Source organism: Lepus europaeus, chromosome 7 (assembly GCF_033115175.1).
Source record: "Lepus europaeus isolate LE1 chromosome 7, mLepTim1.pri, whole genome shotgun sequence".
NCBI lineage: Eukaryota > Metazoa > Chordata > Mammalia > Lagomorpha > Leporidae > Lepus > Lepus europaeus.
In genome coordinates this window covers 9,800,146-9,824,977 of record NC_084833.1, presented here as the reverse complement: position 1 = coordinate 9,824,977, position 24,832 = coordinate 9,800,146, and the positions used below count along the sequence as shown (strand labels likewise).

The following is a 24,832-nucleotide window of genomic DNA, read 5'->3' as shown; positions in this document are numbered from 1 at the left end:
TGGCCAACAGGCGAAGCCTCTGGAAGCAGGCATCACATGTCTGGGTCCATTTGCCAGGCCCTGGAATGTTGCCTGGTGTCTACTTGGTCCTGGGTGTGGCTGGACCAGGCACACAGCAGCTAGGCCCAGGGGTGGCCGGGCCAAGGCCCAGACCTGTATCCTGACCCAGGACTGATGTGAGCAGGAGAGACTGTAATGCAGGAGAGGACAGGGGGGTCTTCCTCTTGCCCCGCCCCCGGGTATGCTACAGGTGTTTTATTTATTTTACTTATTTTTAATTGCCAGCCTGCTCCCTGGAGAGTCTCAGCCCCCGCAGTGTGCCCAGCACTATGGGTGGCACAGAGGAATCGGCTGGTATTGAGTGAGCAAACAGGATTGTGACAGGAGGCCTGGCCAGCGATTAGCCAAGGGGCCTGGGGAGAGAGGGAAGGATTCAAAGCAGGTGAACAGGGAGGCAGGTGCGGGAACAGAAGGGGATTGGAGAGGCACGAGCGTCCTGGGAGGGGCCAGAGATGGTGATGGGGTAGAGGGCCTTGGCAGAGTCCTGGCCAGCCCGTAGCTGGCCCCAATGTCTCAGACACCCCAGTGGCAAAGTCCCCACAAGGTGTCACCAGCCCCAACAGGCAACCATCCCAGATGCTGCCAGGAAAGACACCTGCCGGCCCGAGCCCACACCTGTACAGGTGTGTGTGTGGGAGGGTCAGGCACCAGAGTCACCTCCTCAGCCCCACCTTCCACTGCTGCCCCTTGCTAAGAACCCATCCAAGACCTGGGCTGGAAAACCCGGAGTTTCTATAATCCCGTGCTGCTGCTGCAGGCAGACATCACCAATCAAACCTGCCGCTGTCTTGCCAAGACCCAGGCAGCCTCGATGCTTTGATCCTGAGCTCCAGGCTTCTGTGAGACTGGAGCTGGCCATGCCTGACCACAAGGAGACCCAGAGGAGGGAAGCACCCTTGGTGCTACAGCGAGGCAGTGGGAGAGGCAGCCTGGGCTCCACGCACTCCGCCTGCCCAACCCCATAACAGGCGGCTCCCAGGGAGTGGCACGCCGGCCTCCTCTCCCAGGGGCAGCCCACAGCCCCCAGAGAACCCCAAGGGGGGAGGCCTGGAACGTCCTCCCCACAGTAAGTGGTGCTGTCGGGGGCGGGGGGGGGGGGCTGCCTTAGGATTTGGGTTTAATCCCAAGCACGAGGGCGGGTGAGGAGAGGATTTGGTTTCATTCCTTCAGATGCCCAAGACCTGGCGGGAGCCCCAGGGTGCAGGAGTGGAGCTGCGCGTGGCCCCCGGCTGTACCAACAAAGCCTTCCTTTATGAAATAGAGATCGTGTTACATTCCATCCGACAAAAGAAATCCAGCCGTGGTGAGGGATGAGTCCAGGTGGGAGCCCCCACCCCGGTGAGCACCCCAGGCCCTGCTCACCTCACCCAGCCCCACGTGCGAGGGCCCTGCTGTCTGAACGCCATGCACTGCTGCAAACAGGCATGGGTGTCCTGGGCCCTACCCGTGTCTTACTTTGGGAAAAAAGGGCCCCAATCCTAGCGGCTTTGGAAGCAGAGCCTTCTGGACCTCAGGGCTGAGCTGGGGGAGGGAGGTTGCAGGGACAGAGGGAGCAGGGGCCCTGCCTCATTTTAAGATTGCTTTGGGGCTGTTCCCAGCCCGGCCAGCTCCTCCATCCAGCCCCGCTGCCCCGTGGGGCCTAGGAAAGCACAGGCCATTGGTGGGCGCTCCCACTGAAGGCCACTTGGGCTCAGATGGCCACAAGGGGGCGCTGCTGACTCAGGGCTTGGGAACCTAGGAGGAAGACAGCCTGGAGATCTGGCCACCCCAGGACAGTCCCTTTCTGAAGACCGGGCAGCAACAAGGCACTGCAGACGGCATCTCCTGGGGCTGGGGAGGGGGTGCCGGCTGCACCAGAGTCTCTTCCCAAGCACTGAGTCCCCTGAGTATGGCTCCAAGCTCCTTGGTCTTTGGTGCTTCCCTGGAATTGTCTGGTGGCTGCAGAACCCAGTGGGGTGAGAGAAGAGGCATTTCGTGAAGTCCAAGCCTGTGGTCCCCGGACGGACATCTGGTGCTGGCTCAGTGCTGCCCCATGGCCTGGCCATTTGTCCGTCCACTCAGCTTGTGGCTCAAGGTTGGCTCCAGGACTGTGTCTTTCCATCTGTCCCAGGGCAGGTGTTCAGGTCAGAGCCTCAGGCCTTGGGCCATGGCCTAGGCCTCCTGCGGGAAGAAGCCCAGCTTGGCCAGCGACATCTCCTTCCGCAGCCTTGTGATTTCCCAGAACATCGGCTCCGCTGCGGGCAGACAGGGACGGCTCAGGGTCACCCCAGGCCCATGGTCTGGCCTCTCCCCTGGCGATGGGCAGGGCAGCTGGCATGGCTGCACCCTAGGACACCCCAGGCCCTGGGACAGGTGACCTTGGCGAGTGGCTAAGGCTTTCTGATGCTGAGCCTTGGAAGCTGAGCCCTGAGCTCTGCTCCCATTCATGACAGCTACTGCACAGCCTGGTACAGACATGCTTGTGGGAGCTGCCACACACTGAGCCCTGACAACCCCAGGCCCGGGAATCACACTCTGTAGGTTACAGATACTTCCCCGCCCTGCCCCTGAGCGGTAAGCGGCATCACAGTGTCAATCCCTGTGTCTGGCGTGAGCCCATGCTCTGGCTTGGCAGGTGTAAACACTCAGTGTACCTTGGCCTTGGCCCCCAAGGGGGTCTTGACCCCCAAGCTGGGGAGCTCCTCACCCAGGGTGGGGGGATGTAGACCAAACTGGATCAGGAGAAGTTTCCCAGGGAGCAAGGTTTGGTGGAAGAGTGGGAGTTAGGCCTTGGAGAATGGAGGCAGAGGGCAGTGGGTGATGGAGGACCTGCCAGGTGGGGGACAATGACTGGCGGGGATCTTCAGACAGCCACACTGGGAGGGGAAGATTCACAGAGGAGGCCCCATTGTGCAGGGCCTCGAATGCCAGGCCGTGGCAGGAATGCTATCCCTGCAGGCCAGGTGAAGTTTCTGGGTAGGAGAAGGGGCAGAGGAACTAGGTACATGGCAAGCAACAGGGATGCCATCCTGGTGGGCTCCTTCAGCAGTACGCCTCTCCACACAATTCATCACCCAGGGCGTTCATGGGCCCTTTCCACAGTCGCCCCTTTGCTGGCTTCCCGAATGAGGAGCTCTCTGGTCCTGTCTGGACCACAAAGCAGGTGGATACCCACAGCACAAGCCCAGCGAGACTATCCTGTGGGCGCCATCCCTCCGCCGGACACCAGGGGGCACTCACCATCCTGTCGCACCAGGCCCTGCTGGATGTAGCGGATGTAAGTGAAGAAGTTGCACACTGCGGTGATCTGAGGGCAGAAGCAGGTGGGGTGTGACTCCATCAGCCCCCACGCTTGGGGTCCCCCCAGCAAGCTGGTACGGGTCCGAGACCAGAGCAGGAAGTCCCCAGGTCCCCATGAGGCCAGAGAGGGCTCCCTGACTCATACGTGGGTGCCAAGTTTTAGTGAATGACAGCCAGACAGGTGCTACACCTTGTAACAGCAGCACCTGCCTGCGAAACCAGGCACGTGCAGCCAACGGGGCAGGCATGCTCTCGTTCCCACGTGACACGCCAGGACCGCGGAGATCCCGTGGCTAGTTAGGTGGCCACACTGAGACACGAAACCAGGCTGGCTCAGTCTTCCCCACTCCCCACAGGCCAGCCTGCAAGCTACTGCTGATACCAGGAAAGGCGAAGGGGCCAGAGCTGCCCTGGTCCTTGTGCCTGAAGCCCCCAATACGGCCTGAGGCCCTCAACCATGCCAGACACTGTGCCAGGCCCTGGGGACCCTGTGCCGGCTCAGGAACTGCCTCGAGTATTCTCACGGTTGGAGGACTCTCCCCTGGTGCCCCCTCTGCAGGCTGCACTCTGTGGACCCCAGCCCATAACTGCCAGGCATGGTGGACACACAAGGCCAGCCCCCTGCCGCACAGGGGACCAGGCTGAAAGCACATTGCGTGTGCTGAAGGCGGGGGAGCCGGGCACGCTGTTAGGAGGGGCAGTGCCCCTGCCAGCTCTCCACCACCCAGGAGGACAAAGGCGGGGGTCTGGCAAAGACAAGGAGGTGAGGCTGAGGGGGAGCGGTGAGTGGGGCGGGGCAGGGCGGAGGTGGGGCAGGAGCCATGCTGGGGAGGCTGGTGAGCAGGGCGTGGCAGGGAACAGGGGTGGTCTCTCCTAGGGCTGTGCTTTGCAGAGACCCTCCTGCCCCCGCCCTCATCAACTCTATACCCCTTGCTCTCTAGGACTTCAGACCCTTCTCAGCTCATCTCTGCCCCAGCCTCGCCCAGCCCGGCTGGACCCCCAGAAAGAGAAGAAGGTGCCAGGTGAATCTCACTGGGCGCAGCAATGGCTGGGGGCGTGGTAGAGGGGCTTTTATTGAGCCCTGGTTGGTTTGGGAAAGGGGCAAAAGCGACCTGTGGCCACTGAACCAGGTTCTGGGCACAGATCCCTGGGGCAGGGGCTGCGGCGACAGGACGCAAGCATGCAGGGTGGGGAGACCCTGGGTCCAGGTGGTGTGGCTCAGCCACACACCCCCTTTCCCCTCTGCTAAGGGACTCCCTCTTGCTAAGGGGGCACTCAGCGCACAGCTGGAAGTCGCACCCCGGGAGGGCACAAGGGCTATGGGGCAGGCACCTCTGAACCACCTAAAAGGGCCCTGCGTTAGCCTGCAGGCTTGTGTCGGATGGCAGAGGTGACGGAAGCCGGGCGGGAGGCTGTGTCCTGGCCTTGGGGCTGCCGGTAGCCTCTGGGACCTCAGAGTGTCCCCAGGGGACAGGGACCTTGATCACAAGGACCTGAATTCTGCCAACAGCTATGTGAGCTTGGAAGATGACCCTGGATACAGGAGCAAGGCTCGGCTGACCCCCGATCGAAGCCAGAGGAGACCCTGAGCCGGGGACCCAGCTGAGCGGTGCCGGGGCTCCTGACATGGGACCGTGGGATGCTAAGTGCGCGTGGCTTCAGCTGCGGTCTGCTGTGATGTGCTCCAAGCACGAGCACTCATACCCGTGGTGGGCTGCGCGCCTGCTCTGCACCTCTCAGCCTGCACCCGCTCACATGTAGGCGGCATCCTTACTGTGTTCCCAGGCCTGTGGCCCAGAGCGTCAGCCCTGGTGGCCCCTTAGTGGCCTCTGTGCAGGATGACTTACCCTGGCCCGGGAGGACGGGGAGATGTAGTAGTGGCTCTCGGAGTCCCCGAGCCGGATGCGGTGGCGGCAGGCGCGGGCCAGCCCGCTCAGGGCACAGGTGCTGGGGGAAAGCAGAGGGGGCCGTGGGGCTGGCTGGGGCTCACCCACCCCCATCATGTGGACAGGATGCAGAGGGAGGGGTAGCGAGCAGATCGGTGGTAGGGGCCTGGATTCCCCTACCCCAGGGGCAACCACCCCCAGGATAAATGTTTCGCTTTGGCTGGACCCTGCCCCGAGACCCCTTGCCTCACCCCTCTTGGGCAGGAGAGCTTGATGGAGCCCTGTCAGGTGTACCAAAGCCCCACCCTCTAAAAGTGCCCCCACAGACTTTATTGGGGACCTCAGACCCAATCGCAGGAGCCAAGGTCTGCCCCCCACCCCAACCCCCCAGTGCTTACCTGCCTTGCCCATCCTGCCCTCTTTGAGCCCCCTCAGCTCCCCCATGGTTCTCAGCTGCGGCCAGCCAGGGCACACGAAGAGCCCCCCCACCCCAGGCCACCTTGTCTTCTCCCCCCAGGCATGTCCAGCCACCCGCACACTGGGTCTCTGCGGCCTGAGGGGCCTGCTGTTGGGTCTCCCACTTCCAAATCCAGCTCTTGCCTGGACAGAGACCTCTGGGTGACTTCCCCCTCACCTCTCCCCCGGCACAGGGTCACTATCCCCAGGCTGGGTCAGGCCTTTTGCCTCGACACCTCCTCCCCCTCCCAGTTCCTCCCAACCACATCCCAGCCAGCGACTCCTCCCAACACCCTCCCTCGCCTTCCCAGTGGCTTTAGGGAGAATCCCAGGTAAAAGATTTAAGCAGCTGCTTGGGTGCAGGGCTTCTCCTGGGTCACGGTGGCTGTCTGAACAGACTGGAGGTGACTGCGTGGACAAAACACCAGCCCCAACCTCTTTCCACTCTGGCCCCAGTCACCCTCTGCAGGCTCGGCCGACTCCCTGTCCAGCCCACTGCCCGGCTCCTCACACGGCCGCTCCTTCTGTTCCCTCCCCTACCTGGCAAAACCAGCTCACAAGTTCCCTTCCATGGTGAGGCTCCCACCATGGAGTCAGCTTCCCCGGCCAGATCTCGGGGGGAATCCTCCCCAGTCTCTGCCACTTGCCCCACCTACCCTGGCGAGCGGGTTTGGCTGCTGCCCCTGCTCAGTGCCGCTTAGGAGTGCAGGGGACAAGATGCCTGGGTCCTTGGACTACTTATCGGCAGGAGGCATTGCCAGCCACTGAACATCACTTCTGCATCAGTTGGGGGGGGGGTCAGAACTCAGTGAGGGGGACAGGGAGGTGGGGGGGAGCAGGGGTCAGCCAGCCAGGAGGAGGAGGAGTCCAGCTCTGGCACTCCCTTGGAGGGCCTGGGGCTCCCCAAAGACCCATCAAAGCTGCCTCCTTTGCCTGCAAGGGAGCCACAGCTGTCTGTCTCCTGTCAGGAGCCACTCGTACCTGAGCCCTGCCCATCCCTCCAGGATTCCAAGGCGGGTCCCCAGGGAGGTCTGAGACTCGGCCCTCACTGATCACCTGCTGGGCAGGGCTTTCCTGCATGGGCAGGAAGGGGCACGAAGCTTACTTGGCGCTGCCGCACTCCACCGCGGCCACCGTCACAGCAGGCAGCGTGTGCAAAGCCACAGGCTCGATGGTGAGCGTGTTGTCCTCCACGGCGGCCCGGACCAGCGCCGAGAGCTGCAGAGACCAGGGCGGGGGTGGGGGTGGGGGTGGGGGTGAGGGGCCTGGCTCCTGCTGAGGGGTGGGGGCTGTGCCCCCCAGCTGGCCACCGTCTACCCGCCTCACCTCCTGCACGGTGAAGTCTAGGCAGGGGCCCACGTCCTCCCGGTACACCCTCTCCAGGAAAGGGCTGCTCTTGTCCAGGGTGGGCGACTCCCGCCAGGCCTGGAACTCTGCAAACAGGGTCGTGTCCACCTGCCGGGGAGGGGCAATCAGGGTGCTGGGGGCCAGCATGGCAGAGGAGGCAGATCCAGGGGAAGAAGGTGCCGGGGAGGGGGCGGTGAGGTCTGTCCCCAGAGGCTGGCTGAGCAGGGAGCAGCGTTCCTTGTGCCCCCTTGCCCCCGGAACCACGAGCTGCCAGCTGTCTCCAGGCATGCTTCCTGTTTCTCCGTGCTACAGGATGAGCACCCCTCCAGAGGTCCCTCACTGCGGAGAGAGCAAACCAGCAGGACCCCACGCGCCCAGGCAGGTGACAACGCACTCACAGGCGCATGCACACAGGGTGGGGGGAGGTTCGCGGGGACCACACAGGCCCGCCCTGGGCGGCATGCACAGTGCATGAGGCTGCCCGGAGCAGCGGGGGGCCCCTCTCTGGAGCCATTACCTGCCGGGACAAGGAGAGAGAGGTAGCGGAGGTGGGGGCTGCAGGCGGCTCCCCGGGCGGGAGCTGCCAGGCCGGCTCGTAGGTGAGGTGGACGGCCTTGTTGGGGATCACGCACAGGAGCAGGGAGAGTAGAGGGGGCAGCCCCGGCTGGGCAGGAGGACAGGCAGGCAGACAGACAGACAGACAGGAGGAAGGAGGAGACGTCAGTGACCAATCAGAAAGCTTAGAGCTCAGAAGGAGATGCAGGGGCTGCCCCGTGCCTCTTCCCCGACAGCTGCCGGGACAGAGGTGACGGCAGGACGGGGCCGGCTGGGTTTGCACTGGGGACCCAGGCGGCTGCGCTGTACCACCTGTCTTTCCGGTGTCCCCTGGAAGCAGCACGGAGCTGGCTCTTGACACCCCTGTGTCGCCTGCCCATTGGCCACAGGAGGACAAGGAAACCGAGCCCCCGACAGGTGGCCTCAGTGGCTCAGGGACCCAATGCCAGGAGGGTCAGCCCAGCCTGCGCCAGGACCCCGTGTGCACAGCCCAGGTGGGAGGCAGACACCCTCCAAAAGCCACACTTGGATAGGCAGAGGGCACCAAGGACCCTCGAGGACAGGGCGTCTCAAGGGGGCTGTGGCCACATGGGGCCCAGTAGCCTGTGTCCAGCCCTCACAGCCCAGGACCCAGGCTCAGAAAGGGGCAGGACAGGTTCCAGGTCACACCGCGCGGGGCTCCGACCCGGCTGACCGTGGGGGCTGTCTCCCGCCCCCGTGCCCACAGCCCGTCCTTACCTCTTTGCCCTCCTTGTCTGGGGTGAGAGTGTGCCCTGCAGTGGGGCACACAGCGGGGCACAAGGCACTGCTGATGCTCTTGTGGCGCGAGTGGCCCTTCCGGGGCCCAGCCTTGGTGGGGCTCAGCAGCTGGGGGTGGAGCTCGCGGTTGGGAGAGGCCGGCGTGGACGTGATGACCAGCGTCTTCAAGGCTGTCACCTCTGCCTGCAGCATGTCAATCTGGCCGGGATGCCATCACCCATCAGGGTCAGCCCCGGGCAGCAGCTAGCACCTAACCCCACCCATCACCCTTGGAACATCGTTTGAGGCAGGGGCCCAGGCACCCATGCCACAGACAGATAGGCTGAGGCTCACGGAGGAGAGGAGGCCTGCCCCAGGACTGATAGGAGCAAGTGTGCGGGAGTGGCCAGGCCTCCCGGAGAGTCCTGGGGCCCTGGGAGCCAGGAGGGCCCAGGCCACACATTTTACAGATAGGTAAACAGGCTCTAAGGCTGGGAGCTACTTCCCAGGCTCACTGGGGTTTCTGCTTTGTAAAGGGGCTCGGAAGACAGAGACAGTGCAACCCCTGGAAAGCCCCAGAAAAGTCTCACCGGAGCAGCAGACACACTGGCAGAGTCCAGGGCCTGGGCTGTGTGATCCAGAGCCCCCCCGGCACCGCGCTGCCCTCCTGCCCTGGGTTGGTCTAATCAGGCAGCAAAGGCCGAAGCTGGCAGGGCTGGGCAGGTGCCCCAGGAGGGCCAGGGTAGGAGGGGCCGGGCCTCACCTTGCCCCGAGCTTCCTTCAGCTGTTTCTCGGATGCCGCCTGCTTCATGTTGGCCTCTCGAACCATCTTGTGGGCTTCCTGGGAAGAGGGCAGCCTCCGTGTGGGTTGGTGGGGAGCCGAGGGCAGCCCAGGCCTGGGCTCCCCAGGCTGTCCCGCAGCGTACCTCAAACAGACTGGCCGTCAGCTCCTCCAGCTCCCGCTCCAGCTGCTCCCGCACCTTGGACAGCCGCTCGCACTCCTCGTCCTTCAGCCTCAGCTCCTGGGGGCACAGGGTAGGTGCTGGGAGCTCCGGGGCAGGGCAGACGGCACCTGACCGGGCTGCTTCCTCTGGGCACTGTATGTGGAGCTCTGGGCCTGAGCTCACTTCTTCAGGTGTGAGTTTATGGTCCATTTTTAGCTCACAGTGAAAGGCTGGAACCTTGCCCATCAATCCATCGCAGGTTAGAGGGGTCTTTGAATAGGCAAGGCTCGTGAACACCATTTAAAAGGTATGGGGTAAGTGTCTGACCTAGGGGCCAAGACTCCACATCCCATATAAGAAGGCCTGGGTTCCACTCCCGGCTCTGGCTCCTGACTCCAGCTTCCTGCTGATGTGCACCTGGGGAGGCAGTGATGATGGCTCACGTGATTGGATTCCTGCCACCCACGGGAGACCTGGAGAGTTCCCACCTCCTGGCTTTGGCCCTGGCCTGAGGGAGGCTGGGCCACTGCAGGCGTTTGGGGAGCTCTCTTTGTCTCTCAAATAAATTTTTTAAAATGTTCTATAAAACACGTAAGAAGAATTGCTCTCTGCCTTGTGCCCCCTGCGTGCCTGGCCCGGGCCTCGGATGCACCACACGACCCCTCTCCCTGGGGCGTCTCTGGGCGTGCAGTAAGAGCCACAGCGACACTCCCCCAGGCTGCGTCCACCCGGCCAGGGCCGGCTCCGCGCGGCCTCAGCCCTCACCTTCTGGGCTTTGTGCAGCTCCTCCTTCAGGAACTCCGAGCCCTTCTCGCGGATCTCCATGGAGGAGCTGCGCAGCCGTGACATGTCCAGCCGGGCAGCTGCAGGGCCCTCCTCACCCTGGGCCTCCTCCCTCACGCAGGCCTCCACCAGGGCTCCTGGGGCCTCCCTGCGGCTTTTGCAGGGGCCTGCACTGTTCCAGGGGACAGGGACAGCTGTGAGGGGCGGTGGGAGGCCCTCGTCTGGCTGGGGTGAGCTGCAAGGCAAACAGAGGCATCAGCAGGTGCAGGATGGGGTCCTGAGGCCTGGAGGGCCGACCCTGGGCAGCACACCTCCCACTTGGGCCTCCGTCTCTCCATTTCTATAAATATAAATATAACCCCGGCTATAACCAGGGTTGTCACTGGGGCAGAATGGCCACGTGTGAGGTCTCTGACACATCTCCATCAACCACGCCCTCCAGCCCTACACCTAGATCTGTGCCTGACACACAGTAGGTGGTCAACACACAGCCATCGCACAACTCATTTTTGCTGAACAGGTGAGTGTACAGTTTGAGAAATCCAGGGGCCGGCATTTTGGTGCAGTGGGTTAAGAGGCTGCTTGTAATGCAGGCATCCCAAATCAGAGCGCTGGTTCAAATCCTGGCTGCTCTGCCTCCAATCCAGCTTCCTGTGAATGCGCCTGGGGAGGTAGCAGAAGATGGTCCAAATACTTGGGTCCCTGCCACCTATGTGGGAGACCCGACTGGAGTTCGAGGCTCCTGGCTTCTGCCTCCACCAGCCATCTGGGGAGTGAATCAGCAGATGGAAGATCTCTCTCTCTCTGTCACTTTGCTTTTCAAATAAATAAACAAATCTTTAAAAAAAAAAGAGCTTGAAGGCCAGTGCCGCGGCTCACTAGGCTAATCCTCCAACTGCTGGCACTCTGGGTTCTAGTCCCGGTTGGGGCACCGGATTCTGTCCCGGTTGCTCCTCTTCCAGGCCAGCTCTCTGCTGTGGCCCAGGAGTGCAGTGGAGGATGGCCCAAGTGCTTGGGCCCTGCACCCGCATGGGAGACCAGGATGAAGCACCTGGCTCCTGGCTTTGGATCGGCGCAGCGCACCGGCCGTAACACGCTGGCCGTAGCGGCCACTTGCGGGGTGAACCAACGGAAAAAGGAAGATCTTTCTCTCTGTCTCTCTCTCTCTCTCTCACTGTCTAACTCTGCCTGTCCAAAATAAATATATAAATAGATAAATAAATAAACAAAATATGTTATCTCAAAACTAAAAAAAAGAAAGGGGAGGGGAGGGAGGGTGGGGGGAAGGAGGGAGGAAGGAAAGACCATTATATTTTTAGAACAGTGTCTACAAACTATACTGAATCTGTTAAAAACTAATTACAATTTTTTTTTCAAATGAACAACGAGAAAAACAAAAGAGCTTGAGAACTGGAGTCCCTGTTTCACCAAGCGGGAGCCTCCCACCCAGTGATGGTGGATCCCAGGGATGGGGGTGTGTGTGGGTGAGATCTGAGCCCTCCGAGTCGCTCCAGTGAGAGCTGCCTTCATTGGCATAGTTACCACGATGCGGTTCCTGCAAATGTTGGTGGGAAGTAGTTCGTGGAAAGTCTGCCCCGTCCAGTGCAGAGCGGAGTGGAGGGGCAGGCCAGAGCGGCAGGGCTGGGGCAGGAAGATCCTGCAGAGCCCTGGCAAGGCAGACCCCCGTCCCGTGCTTTGCAGGGAGCAGTCGCGGCACCACCCCCACCCCTGGACTCCTGGCCTGCCTGGCTCCTCCTGCAGGCACCCCTTTTCCTGGGTCTGGGGCCCTCCTCCCTGAAGCTGAAGCGGAAGACCCTGCAGGCAGCGTGGGGCCTCTGTCCTCGCTCTGCCCCCATGCGCACGCCCTGCTTCCCCAGACCCTGGAAAGGGAAGGGGGGAGGGCTTGGCGGTTTGTGCCAAGACAGCACCTCTGGACTTGCTTGTTCAGCAGAAAGCCCCGGCTCCTGAGCCAGCAGCTTCTGACCGCTGGGGCTGGGCTGGGGTGGGGGGCTGGGCCAGGGCACTGATAACCACGGGGAAGTTGCGGAAGGAGACAAGAGGAGAGACAGGACCATGCAAAAGGTGGGACTGAGGGGCGCTGAGGGGCAAGGGTGAAAGGCAGGTCTGGGGGCCAGCGCCCCTGCCTGTTCTCGGGACTCCGGGAGGCCACCAAGCAGCTCCTGAGCCTCAGTTTCCCTCTTGATAACACAAAAGGACCAGCAGCCAGCAAGTGCAGCAGTGAGCCTGTTGCCAACCCTTCGCCGGGCCCTGTCCAGCTGCCCAGCTCAGCCTTCCCTGGGCTCTGAAACTGGCCCATTGTACAGCCTGAGGCTCCTGGGGCCGGGTCTGTCTGGCAGGGACTTGGACTTGAGGACGAAGCTGGGTACACTGATCACCACTCCCTCCCACAACAGGGTCTGCAGGACAGGGAGGCCAAGACCCTTCACTGGGTGGTTTATGGGGGTCTTGTTGGCCAGGGCTCCCGGACACCCCCAACAGAGTCTTAGCCCCCATGGGTTGGAGCATGTACCCAGGGGACCCACCCTGTTCCATGCCCTACCCAGGGTGCCCGACACACTGCTCCACTAAACAACACTCTCTCCACGGCATTGATGGCATTGCCCGCGCTCTACAGAGGGGGCTCAGAGAGGGCCTGGAGTCACACAGCGCTGGCTTGGGTGCCCGGGTCTCCAGCCGCAGCCCGAGGCTCCCCAGCCGCAGCAGCATGGCGGGTGGGTGAGGAGTGTGAGGCTTGGCATCGCTGCCCCTGCCTGCAGAGCAAAGGCTGCCTCTGGGTCCAGGTGGACTCGGTGGAGGGGGTGGGGGGAAGGCTCCTCCTTGGCTGCGCCAGGGAAATCTGGCCTCATTCCGGCCTAGACTGGCTTCTCACTGTCAGCTCAGGCCCGGGAACCAGGCTCAGGAGGAGCCTGGCTGGGGAGAGCTGCAGCCCACAGCCTGGGGGGCCTTGCAGGCTCTGGGAACCTGCTTGCCGGATGGCTAAAACCTGCAGGAGGCGCTCTGGGAATCAAATGAGAAGTCTCTCGACTGGGCGCGTGGACGGGCTCTGGGTCCCGCAGCTGCAGGTCTCCGTCCCTGGCGGGGAGACGCTGGCCAAGTCACTGGGGCCAGGCCTGGGGCCATGGACTCTACCCAGGAGGGTAGAAGGATAAAGAGCTGCAGGCCAAGGGCAAGGGTGACCCACAGGGACGGCCTAGGACACGGGGCAGGGAGCCAGCCCCCAGACAGCAGTCCTGGGGCCTTTCTCCAGGCATGGCCCAGCCCTCCCATCACCTACAGCTTCTTCCTAGGATAACAAGGCCTCCAGTACCTCCCACAGAGCTGAGCTTTGGCCACCAGTGTGGTCTGGGCCTCTGGCCACCCTGAAGGAGTCCAAGGGCACCGGATGGAGGTGTGGCCACACAGTCCCCACCATCTGCCTTCGGTGGGGGCCGGGGCCCTATTTTAACAGCTGAGCACACTGACCCACTGTGTGCTGGTCCCCGTGGGGCCCTGTTTTACAGCCAAGATGACACAGGGGCCGGGGAGACCTGAGATAGCGCCTCCAAGGCACCTCTCACCCTGCCCTGCCCCGGTCACAGCCTGCAGGCCAAACCCCAGGGGCAGGAAGCGTGGGAAGAACAGGGCCACCCACAGCTGCAGACCTCCCAAGGCCTGGGCCAGGGGTGGCAGGGGCAGGAGGGGGAGGAGGGGAGAGAAGGGGCACTTGTAGACCTCCTCCCTCACACGTCCAGGCCGCGAGGGCGGCTCCGGCGACTCCGAAAGCTCAGGAAAAAGTGGGACCCTGGCCCTTGGGCCAGCCCGAGCCCGAGTGCCCTGTCCCCCCCACACCACAGGGAAGCCCCCGTGGGAATACCTGAGTGGTGGAGGGGTGGTTCTCAGTCCTGGGACAGGCCCCGGCCACCACTCAGGCTCTGCCTGCTGTCCCTGTCCCTCCCCAGGCCCCCGCCCTGCAGAAGTGCAGGGCCAAGCACCTGGGAGAAGCTGCAGAGGCCACGGGGAAGGGGCTGCTCGGGCAGGGGGAGTCAAGGCCAGTGGCAGCAGGGGGAGCCCACATCCCCATCCACACAGTGCATGCAGGAAAGGCCCTGCTGGTCACTTCCCCAGGAAACCCACCCCGGGAGACTCCGCGGCCACACGCCTCGCCCACCCCCTCCCGGCCTGCCCTGCCAGCGACTCTGTTGCCCCCACCCACAAAACACAGCAGGATCAGAACGCGGACACCCAGAGACAGTGGCCCTTGGCCACTCGGTAACTCAGATTGGGCCAGGAGGGCCTGCCAGAGGCCAAAGAGGGTCCCACAAGGCCCACGAGGGTTCTGATCCTTCCCCGTCCAGCCAGGCAATCCTGCTGTGAGGTCTTTGTGCCCTCGGCCAGAGCCCAGAAGGACCTTCCACAGTCCCCACCTGGAACCACACACCCTGTGCCAAGGAGCACACTGGCTTCAGCAGGGGCAGCTCCGACACTGGGCAAGGACAGGGCTGGGAGGGCGCGCTGGGACCACGCACTCCTGTCCTGGGCCACCAGACCCAGGCTCCATTGAGGCTGTGGAACCCTGACTCCTGCCCGGCTCCAAAGGGCAGTACCACGGCACAGGGGCCTGGTGCAGGTGCACACTTGGGTTGTCCAGGCTGGGGCTGGGGAGGCCGAGGGTGGCAGCTGCATGACTCATGTCCAGGGACCCAGGGGACCCCAGCAAAGGGACTCTGGCCATGCTGCAACCCTAGCACGGCTTGGCCTACTGCCTTTAGCCCTGGGCCATAAGTTCTCAGCCCACCGTGCACAGGTGTCACTGGGCAGGGTCTCACAGCCCTGCCAGGAAATGCACTCCCAGCCTGGTTTTAACCACAAGCAACCTGGCCGGAACACACAGCACAGAGCGGCAGGATGGGAAGAGAACCGAGAGTGCAGGCACAGCGAGTCACGTGACCTGTCACCCTGCCTCCGGGGAGAGGGGATGAATGGTGGTTTCAGGGAAGTGAGGCAGGATGTGGACTAGGCTGGAGGAAGTCAGAGACAGTGCCCAAAGCGGGGAGGGGTGACTGCAGTGGCCAGGCAGGCCCCTTGGGCTGGCAGAGGACACACAGAGGGGGAACTGTGGGGCCTGGTGAATGGGGCACAAAAATGAACTAAGGTAACTAAAAACCAAGGGAAGGCTGAGAACCGGGGAGCAGAGGCAGAAGGTATGACAGAGGCATTGGGAAGAAGTGCCAGGTCTGTCCCCTAGGCGGCAGGAGGGAAAGGCAGGGCCGTGAGTGGATGACAGAGGGGACAGGCCCGAGAGCCAGCCAGGACAACGGGATGACTGCATGTACCCTGTGCCCCAGGCACCAGGCAGGCAAGTGGAACAGGACCCAGGAATGGGTCTCCCAGGGGGAGATGAGCACAAGGCGAGGAGGGAGTGGAATGGGCCTGAAGGAGGAAGCAGGGGTGGGGTGGGTGGGTGTGCCCAGCAAGCAGCAGGCCCTGGGCAAGGGGAGGAGGGAGCAGTCAGGACCAGCATGGGATGGTCAGCAGGCAGGTCAGGATCACCGAGGCAGGTGGCCAGGTCGGCCAGCCCAGCCCAGCCCAGCTGGGAAGAGGGAATCCAGCCAGCCCCGTGTCTCCTCTGTGGCCAGCACCAGGCCATGTGATGTGTGGGAGTCTCCTCGCTCTGCTGGTACAGGGCAGGGAACATAGCACACACCTCACCTCCATGCCAGGCATCCCTGTGTATGAGCCCAAACAGAGCAGGCACCCCAGACCTCGGGTCTCCACAGCGTACACAGCGAGCATCTATCCTGTGCCAGCCCCCCTTTTCCCCTTCGGCTGGAACCTTCCAACCTGCACAAAACAGAATCTGGCAGCATCACCGAGCCCCCTTCTCCACACACTCTATTTCCTTTGCACCCTCACCCCTCACTTCCCTAGGCCTGCTGGGCACAGACTCCTGTGCAGATGCTGGGAGAATCTTGGAAAGATACTTCCACCTGCGGGGGGGATAAAGGAAGTAGTTGAATCCCAGAGGGCTTCCAGGAGGCAGCGACAGTGAAAGCTGTACAACTCCTTCCCAATGAGCAGGCCTATCTACCTGAGCCTGGAGCCCTCCGGCCATATGTCAGTGCCATCTCAGGGCCTGCAGCACCCTATGACTTGGACTTCGCAGGCAGGCGCTCACAGACCCAGGCCTCTTAGGGCAGCGAAGACCCAGCACAGCCGAGCGGCTTGCTCCAGATCACACAGCTGGTACGGGGCACCTGTGTGCAGCCCAGCATGTCCCCATCTCTGGGAGGCTGGGGTGAAGTCTCCTCATTCCTGGGCAGTCCATCAGGGCACAGCTCTCCCTAGAGACAGGTGTGATGAGCCCCCTCTATCAGGTGGGGAAACTAAGACCGTAGAGCCACACCTATGCCACGTGGCCACTCAGTGAGCAGAAATCCAGCCCAGAACTCGAGCTCTGGCCTGTGCTGACCGGGGCCCAAGTGTATAGCCCCGTGTTCGATGCTGCTCACCCCACCAGCCCTGAGCAGGCCTGGCATCCAGCACTCGGGGCAAGGGAGGGGACTGGCCCAGTTTGGGAGGGGGCATCTTCCCGTCAGACTGAAGCTGCCTCTGAGTTCATAGTTCAGGGCCCATGCCCGGAAGTCCCAGGGAAGAGGAGCCACTCGAGCTTCTGCAGAGTCCAGCGGGGGCTACCGACCCCAGGGCCACTGGGACTTGGCCATTGACAGAGCATGGTCCCCCAGGAGCAGACGCCTCAGTCTTTCTTACTGAGAGGGGACAGAGCCTCCAGAATGTGGCCAGGTCCCCGACTCACCAGTCACTCCTACCCAGCTCCCAGGGCTGGCAGGAGCTGCCAGGGGTCCCACATGCAGGCAGCTTAGAATGAAGGTGCTCGCAGGAGATGGCAGCCTGGCCCCTGGTCCTGAAATTGCTGCCTCCACATCCAAATGAGAGGTCCAGGGCCGGCAGTTAAGATGCCACTTGGCAGGGGGCTGGTGCTGTGGCATAGTAGGTTAAGCCTCTGCCTGCAGTGCTGCATCCCATATGGGCGCCAGTTCGAGTCCCGGCTGCTCCACTTCCAATCCAGATCCCTGCTAATGAGCCTGAGAAAGCAGTGGAAGATGGCTCAAGTCCTTGGGCTCCTGCACCCACGTGGGAGACCTGGAAGAAGCTCCTGGCTTCGGGTCAGCCCAGCTCTGGCCGTTGCAGCCATTTGGGGAGTGAGCCAGCAGATAGAGTGCACGCTCTCTCTCTGTCTCTCCTCTGTCTGTAACTCTGCCTCTCAAATAAATAAATAAATCTTTAAAATAAAAAGATGCCACTTGAGACACCCATGTAGAGTGTCAGGATCCAAGCCTTGGCTCCACTTCCAATTCCAGCTTCCTGCTAATGCACACCCTGGGAGGCAGCAGGTGACGGCTCAAGCACTTGGGTCCCTGCCGCCCAAGTGGAGAGATTCAGATGGAGTTCCTCCTGGCTCCTCACTTGGGTCTGGCTCATCTTCAGCATTTGGGCAGTGAACTAGCAGATGGGGGAAATCGTTTGTTTTCTTATTTCTCTCTTTGCCTCTCAACTAAATCAAAATTAAAACAAAAACAAAATAAAATGAGAGGTCTCTACAAACACAGTGCTTGGGCCGGCACTGTGGTGCGGATTAAGCCACCACGTGCGATGCCAGCATCCCACATGAGCACCGGCTCGAGTCCCAGCTACTCCACTTCTGACCCAGCTCCTTCCTAATGCCCTGGGGAAAGCAGCAGCAGATGACTCAAGTGCTCGGGCCCCTGCCACCCACATGGGAGACCTAGATGGAGGTCCAGGCTCCTGCCTTCAGCCTGGCCCAGGCCTGGCCATTGTGGCTATTTGGGGAGTGAACCAGTGGATGGAAGATCTCTGTTTAACTCTGCCTTTCAAATCAATAAGTATTTTTTTAAATGCAGAGCTCAAGGTAACCCCCAAACTTTGCTTCCCCCAGGCTGGGTGCCCAGCTCTGTACTCTGCCCTCATGCTTTCCACTTGCACAGATGAAGCGCCTACTGTGTGCCGTGCACTCAGCAAGGCGGGGTGGGGGTGGCGACAGGAGCTACATATAGGAAGTCGCGGTATTGAGGGTTGCATGGGGGTCAGACTGGTAGCCTGGTTTATCCAGGAGGGTCCTGGCAATAAAGCAGGGAGGCTGCACCGGGGGCTTTGCCAGGGACCTTGTTTCTCCCGTCAACTGAGCCTCCTTGGGCCCTGGCCTGTGTGCCTTCAGGGAAGGGCATTCCCTGGACGGGATCACCCCTGATGCATAACCTACTTACTTCACCCTGGGGCCCAGAGAGGGAGGTCACACAGCTGTTTCGCCTGGGTCCACCCAGCAGAAGGGGTCACAAGCTTCCCCCAGGCCAAGCTGCTCTCAGAGGCACCGCAGAGCCGGCAGGACCGGACTGCCCTAACCTCTCCAGGCACAGCAAAGCCACATCAACTCTTTCTCCCTAGCCCCATCCTCCCTCCCTGAGGCACAATTCCAACCTGGCTCTGCATCTACTCCTCCCTACACCTCACCCCTACAGGAGCCCACGCTGTCAGCACCCCCTGCTGGGGACCGGCCCCCACTGCTCCCCAGCATCTCGGCTCGCGCTTCCCAGGAGCCTGGAGGAGAGCGGTCCAGCCTGCCCCTGGCCACAACCCACCCCCACTCTCGCCGCATTTCCTCCAGGACCCGGTCTTCCCAGGCCACGGGGAAGAGGAAGTGTTTGCCGCACTCCATAGGACAACCTTTCCGACAAACAGGGCAGGGGTGCTCCCCATCAGAGTAGCCAGGGGCGGGAATCAGCAGAAAGAACCAATGTCTTGAGCAGATGTCGCCACCAGCCCAGGGCCCGGGGCCCGGGGCCGGGGCTGCCCCTCTCCACCTCCGAGCGCCCCCACGCTCGGGGAGCCCCAGGAGGAGGAGTTTCGTCCATCCGCTGGCCGGCGACCTTGACCGGGACCCGGCCCCCCTGCCCCAGCCACGCGGCTTTCCAAGAGTTCGTCCCAGCGCGGGGTCCCTCCTCTAGGCGCAGGACCCAGAATTACTTCGGCGGCCACACAGTCCCCCCGCCCCACTTCTCACTTGCGCTCCCTTGGAGCCAGGAGGAGTTGGCGCTGTCACGGCGGGACGGCCCACCCGGAGACCCCATCCCTCCCTCCCGCAGAGCGTACTCCCTTCCATCGCCCGGCCCGCTGCCCCCCTAGCCGCAACGCCGGGCTCGGGGCGCAGACCCAGCGGGGACGCCCCCACCCTCCGGCCCCGGGAGGCGGCCGCGGCCCAGCCCCTGCGCCGGCCGTCCACGCGCGCGCGCGCACCTACCCGTTCCACATCCCGGCGCCTCGGGGCGCCCGGGAGTCGGTCCCCGGCACGGCCGCAGCGTCCAGTCTGCGCCGCGCCCCCGCCCGCCGCCCGCCGCCGACTCCGTGCGGGGCCCGCGGGCTGCCGGCCGCCTGTCAGTCCCGCCCGCGGCTGCCGGGTCGGTCCCGGCCGCCCCTGCCCCCCGGGCGGGTCACGTGGCCCAGGGGGCGGCCCGAGGACACGTGCCCGGCCCCGCCCCCCGCCAGCCCGCCGGGGCGACCGCGCGGGGACAGCGAGCGCCGAGGGGGTGGGGGATGGGGCGCACGATCCCAGGGGTCCGGCAGCCCTCGCTGCTCGCAGACTCTCCCGGCTGACTCTCTCTCCAGGCACCCGCAGGGCACACCCTGGGCCTCCCCCTGCTCAAGAACCTACCATGGCTCCCTGGCTTCCAGACCCCTGCCTCACGGATTGTCGCCCAAGGCCAGCAGACACCCCCTCGGCGGGCCCTTCAACCTCGCCCTGCTCTGCCCCCATCCCCTTTGTATCTGGCCCTGAGTCCTAAAATGAGTCTTAGCCCTGGTGCTGCCCAGACAAGTGTCCACCTTTGGCCCAAGTCCCCTCCCCTGCCCCACACCTGTCTGTTCCCTGCACCTGTAAAACCTTTCCTTGCATCCCGGTCCCTTCGTACCACCTGCCCTGAGCCGCCACCGGGCCTTAACAAACCTCCACAAACTTCGGACTGGATTGCTAACCCCTTCTCTCCTGGCGGGGGTGCCGTCCCCACCCTGCCTGTCTGGAGGAGGTCAGGGGTGTCAGGGGAGGCACTTCCCCTTCTAGATGAGACTAGCACCCTGGGTGCTCCACTTTCAGGCTCTCTGGCCCTGGGGCCCAGGTTCAAGTGTATCAGGTCTTCATCTGGGGATGCATTCATTCACTCCCCTTGTGAGCACAAACCATGGACCAATGCAAGGGATGGGGACACAGAAGGAGGCCACACAGACACAGACACTGCCCTCCTGGTCTCCAGGGCATGGGGGATGGGGGCAGGGAGCATACTCTCAGGACCTCCACTGCCAGAGCCACTGTTTGCCCAGGGCACATCTTGCCGAGCCAATGGTGTCTCTGTTGGAAATAGAAAACAACCCCTTGGGCTGGCGCTGCCGGTGCTGTGGCCTAGTGGATAAAGCCACCGCCGGCAGCCCCGGCAGCCCCGGCATCCCATATGAGCCCTGGCTTGGAGACCCTCGAGTCCCGGCTGCTCCACTTCTGATCCAGCTCCCTGCTAATGAGCCTGGGAAAGCTGTAGAAGATGGCCCAAGTCCTTGGGCCCCTGCACCCGCATGGGAGACCCGGAAGAAGCTCCTGGCTCCTGGCTTCAGATTGGCCCAGCTCTGGCCCTTGCGGCCAATTGGGGAGTGAACCAGCAGATGGAGGGCCTCTCTCTGCCTCTGCCTCTCTGTAACTCGGCCTTTGAAATAATAAATAAATAAATCTTAAAAGAAAAAAAAAATAGAAAACAACCCCTTTCCCAGCTGGGAGCAGCTCACACCAAGGTCCGGGACGGTGAGTAGAGGCCAGGCTGGATGTCACGCCTTGCTTCATCTTGTGCAGTAAACAACCTGGACAGCCCTCCACGGCACACCTTGCGAAAGCTTTCCAGAATCATCACCCCAGGCCTCCCACGCCCTTCACTCTGCAGGGCAAGTGTTTCCATGACTACTGCTTCCAGAAGGCAGGGACCAGCCCCTTCCTGGAGCTGTGTTCCTCCACCCACCCCAGCCCAGCTCAGGGTCTGGCCCCAAGCAGATGTCAGCATATGTTTGCTGGCCCGAATCCTTTACCAAGTAAGTGTTGAGTAACTGCTCTCTTCCTGCTCCTCGCTCTGTTTAGGGGAAGGAGAAGACACAAAGGAGCAGGCCCTTGCTTTCCAAGCCAGGAGGGAGATAAACAGTGGCAGCAGAGAGCCTGGGAGATAAGGGTGGAGGAGGTGTCAGCCCAGCCTGTGGCCCCAGTCCTCAGGCCTGGTAGGCTGTTGAGCAAGGCCTGAAAGGACAAGTGTGTGCTCGCCACTCTGCCAACACTGACGACAGTTACTAACCCAAAATATCCCCTGGGCCTCCCCCGCGTCCCCCCTCCTCCAGCATGGCAAACCCTGCTCCTCGTCTGAAAAAGAGGGGCTCAGAGAGGCCAAGGAAACTGCCTGATGCCACACAGCCAGGGGTGGAGGGGTCGAATTCTCTTGCACCTGTTTTTCCATAAAGACAACCCAGAAAGCAGAGGGTTCCCTGGGATCTGGCAGGTGGAAGCGGTCAGGCAGGTGCCCTGGGCCCAGCAGGCAGGGAGGGAGGGAGGAATATAAGGTGATGGGGCCGCCGCTGTGGCGCAGAGCGTTAAAAGCCCTGGCCTGCAGTGCCGCCATCCCATACTGCTGGTTTGAGTCCTGGCTGCTCCACTTCTGATCCAGCTCCCTGCTAACGCGCCTGGGAAAGCAGCAGAGGATGGTCCAAGTCCTTGGGCCCCTGCACCCACATGGGAGACCCTGCAGAAGGTCCTGGCTCCTGGCTTCAGACTGGCTCAGCTCTGGTCATTGTGGCCATTTGGAGAGTGAACCAGTGGATGGAAGACCGACCTCTCTCTCTGGCTCTATCTCTCTCTGTAACTCTGTCTTTCAAATAAATAAAATAAATTTTAAAAAAAGAAATAAAGCATGCAGGCGAGTCCTCTGCCCACTGGCCTCTGCCCTCCCCAGCCTTCTTCCCTCTGTCCGGTCACCCCCTTCTCACCCACGGCTGAAGGCAGATCCAGAGCAGGAGACCCTCAGCCTGGCTGCCCCAGGCCCTGACTCGTAGCTCTGACCTCAGCTCACTGGGCGACCCAGGGCCAGTGTCCTGCCCTCTCTGAGCTCCAGTCCCTACCTGCTGGAGAAGACAATCAAGACCACCTCCCAACCCCCACCCCCCGCCTCGGAGCTGATCTTGTAGGAGACTCAAGGAATTCCCCTGGTTCCTGTGCCTGGCACCTGGCACCTCATCCCTGCCGTGCCCCCTCCCCCTGGGGGTGACGCGATCCCCCTGCCCCCACCCGACCCAGGTCCCTGGCTCACCTGTCTGTGCCCCAGAACTTTTCGCCCAAGCTCCCCTCCAGCGCAGGGCCCAGGCCTGATGGGGCATAGCGGACGGCCCCTGAACTCATGGCCAGGAACACTGGGCATGACCCTCTGGCGGGGCACCCGGAGGGCTCCTCGGCAGTGTCGTCCATGTGTGAGGAGCCAGCCAGAAGGTCTCTCCGGAGACCGGCAGGAGGGCAGGTGGCAGAGCCTTCTCGGCAGGCCGGCCAAGCCTTACACTAACCTTTGCTATCTCTCAGGAGCAGCCGCCTGGGAGGGAGGCGCCTCCCAGACAGGCCTCTGCCTCCTTCAACCCCTAATTATTAACTCCCGCGGCTCAGCAGGGCGGCACAAGTCCCTGGAGCCAACCTACTGGGCTCTGGGCAGGGGAAGGTGAGACACTTCTGGGGGGGTCGGGAGGTCGGAAGCTTTTCCAGGAGCCTGGGACCCCAGGCTTCAGCCAGGCCCCCCAGTGGGGCGCTTGTTCCCGCTTCACCGAGGTTGTGGCTTTGGAAAGTCTGGTCCCGCCCTGGTCCTGTGACAGGACCAGGCCTTGCACAGGCCCTTCCCCCACTACCCCCTGGCCTCAGATCCCCCTGCAGCTCAGTGTAGCAGTAGAGACAGGAGTCGGACAGGCTGTTTTATCTCCTCTCTGGCTCATGCCCCTTCCTCCAGGAAGTCTTCCCACGTGGATTGCCTCTGCAGGCACTGGACTAGAGCCCAAGGACATGTGGTTAGCTTTGTCATGAGACTTCCGGACACCCCCAAGCAGCACAGAGTGACCCTCAGCCAGAGGCTGGCCGGCCCCTGTGACCAGTCCCGTCTCAGTGCCCCCCCTGGGCTGGCTCAGGGTCTGCCTCCAGCCAGCTGTGGCTTGGCTGCAACGCTCCACCTGCTGCCCTTGGCCTGAATTCCGATCCCAGTCCTTGCTGTGTGACTTTGGGCAGCTCACTTAACCTCTCTGGGACTCAGTTCTCCTCTGTGCCAGTGTGAGTGTCCAAGAAGATGCATTTGCTAAGAGTCTGCCTACGGGCAGGCTACACAGGAACTTGCCTTTCCCCTTCTCTCTCCTGCTTTCTCGTCTGCCTGCCCGGGTCCCTGCTGGGGAGCAGCTCTGGTCCCCCACCAGCGCCACACCCTGTCCGCTGGACAACACCACGCCCCTCGGGGCTTTGGGCTTCGGAGCTTCTCCGCCTAATGCAAACCAGATGCTGGCCTCCCTTTCCCGGCAGCGAATTTTCCATGGCTGGCTCCCACCCCCTTCCTGTTTTTGCTCCTCGCGGATCCCCCTGCTAAATTCCCCCATGCCCCCACCTTCCTCTGCCAGGCTCAGACCTCAGGTTCACCTGGAAACAATGAATGGAAAAAACAGGATGTGGGGGGGAGGGGTCTCCCCATCACCCCAAGATAGCAGGAGGGGAGGGGGCTCAGGCTGGCTGGTGGAAGTGGGTGGGAATCAGTCTCCTCCCTGCCAAGCCCCAGCCGGCCCCTCAGGGTTGGGGGAGGGAAGATGGACGTCTCTGGACATTTGGACACAGCTGGGCCTTGGCTGTGACGTCCGAGAGATCTCAGATTCACTGGTGAGCCAGGGTCAAGACGCGCTGGGGTCTCGCACAGTTTGCCAGCAGAAGCGGCCTCAGGTCCCCTCCCCAGCTTGTGATCTCAGCATCACTACTCCTGCCTGCCCTCCCCTGCCCCCAAGCACTTGGTCCACTGCTAAGGCCACTACTCACAACCTCCAGATGCATACCCGGCCACCGGGCAGCTGGGTCTCCCCCGCAGGGCTGGGGCCAGGGCCAGGAGGCTGTGGGTGTTTGGTGGTGGTGGTGTCTGCATTTGTCGCTTAGCCCCAGGAATGTCCCCCCCCAGGGCCACCAGGGCTCCAGGGCTCCTGCGAGGCCAGCCGGCCGAGGCCGAGGCCTGCGGGCTGCCCCTCCCTCCGCCAGCTGTGCCGCGTTTGGATGACTGGCTGGAATGTTTCCCTGCCAGAGCCCTTCCCTGGATCTTTGAGCTCGGCTTTGAAGAGGGAGAGGAGTGGGGAGACTCCAGAGATCAAAAATGGGCCTGGAGGCGTCTGTGGCCCCCAGGCCTGCCCAGCCCCAACTGGGTGGGGAGTCAGAGTCCCCAGTAGGTCCCTCGGGGCGGGGCAGGGCAGGGCAGGGCAGGACCCAGGCTGGAGGCATCTGAATGGTGTCAGAGAATTGTTGGGGCCGGTGTGGTGAGGTCAGGTTGTGGGGGGCAGTCGGGGCTCAGGGAGGGGCAGAGCTGGAGCCACCCTGAGCGCAGGCAGATCCCAGCACCCAGACCGTCCCCCCACCCAGCAGCCCCTTTCACACGCAGGGCAGGTGCGGGAGAGAGGGCGCAG

The 24,832-nt window shown here is 62.6% G+C and overlaps 1 protein-coding gene across 6 annotated transcripts; it reads right to left on the bottom strand.

Moving 5' to 3' along the window:
- Positions 1-1,290: 1,290 nt before the first annotated feature.
- On the bottom strand, positions 1,291-24,359 carry RAB3IL1 (RAB3A interacting protein like 1). Of its 6 annotated transcripts, none has more exons than XM_062196019.1 (11): positions 24,218-24,359; positions 10,031-10,283; positions 9,248-9,343; positions 9,085-9,162; positions 8,322-8,540; positions 7,546-7,692; positions 7,008-7,136; positions 6,787-6,899; positions 5,187-5,286; positions 3,280-3,346; positions 1,291-2,294 (listed from the first exon to the last, which is right to left on the bottom strand). In XM_062196019.1, exons 1-11 carry the CDS (start codon positions 24,301-24,303, stop codon positions 2,212-2,214), a joined length of 1,371 nt encoding a protein of 456 aa, XP_062052003.1. In that variant the 5' UTR covers positions 24,304-24,359; the 3' UTR covers positions 1,291-2,211. The 6 variants fall into 6 exon arrangements, with proteins under 6 accessions (XP_062052003.1, XP_062052002.1, XP_062052005.1 ...); XM_062196018.1 differs by lacking the exon at positions 24,218-24,359 and adding an exon at positions 22,465-22,685; XM_062196021.1 differs by lacking the exon at positions 24,218-24,359 and adding an exon at positions 19,383-19,453.
- Positions 24,360-24,832: the final 473 nt, after the last annotated feature.

Bases quoted from the DNA above. Each gene is read 5' to 3' on its own strand.
- RAB3IL1 (XM_062196018.1), bottom strand. From the start codon at position 22,619: ATGGACGACACTGCCGAGGAGCCCTCCGGGTGCCCCGCCAGAGGGTCA. The intron at 10,284-22,464 runs GTGAGCCAGGGA...TTTGCCTTGCAG, and splicing joins AAGTTCTGGGGCACAGACAG to CTCACCCCAGCCAGACGAGG. The intron at 7,137-7,545 runs GTAATGGCTCCA...CCTCCCCGGCAG, and splicing joins CTCTCTCCTTGTCCCGGCAG to GTGGACACGACCCTGTTTGC.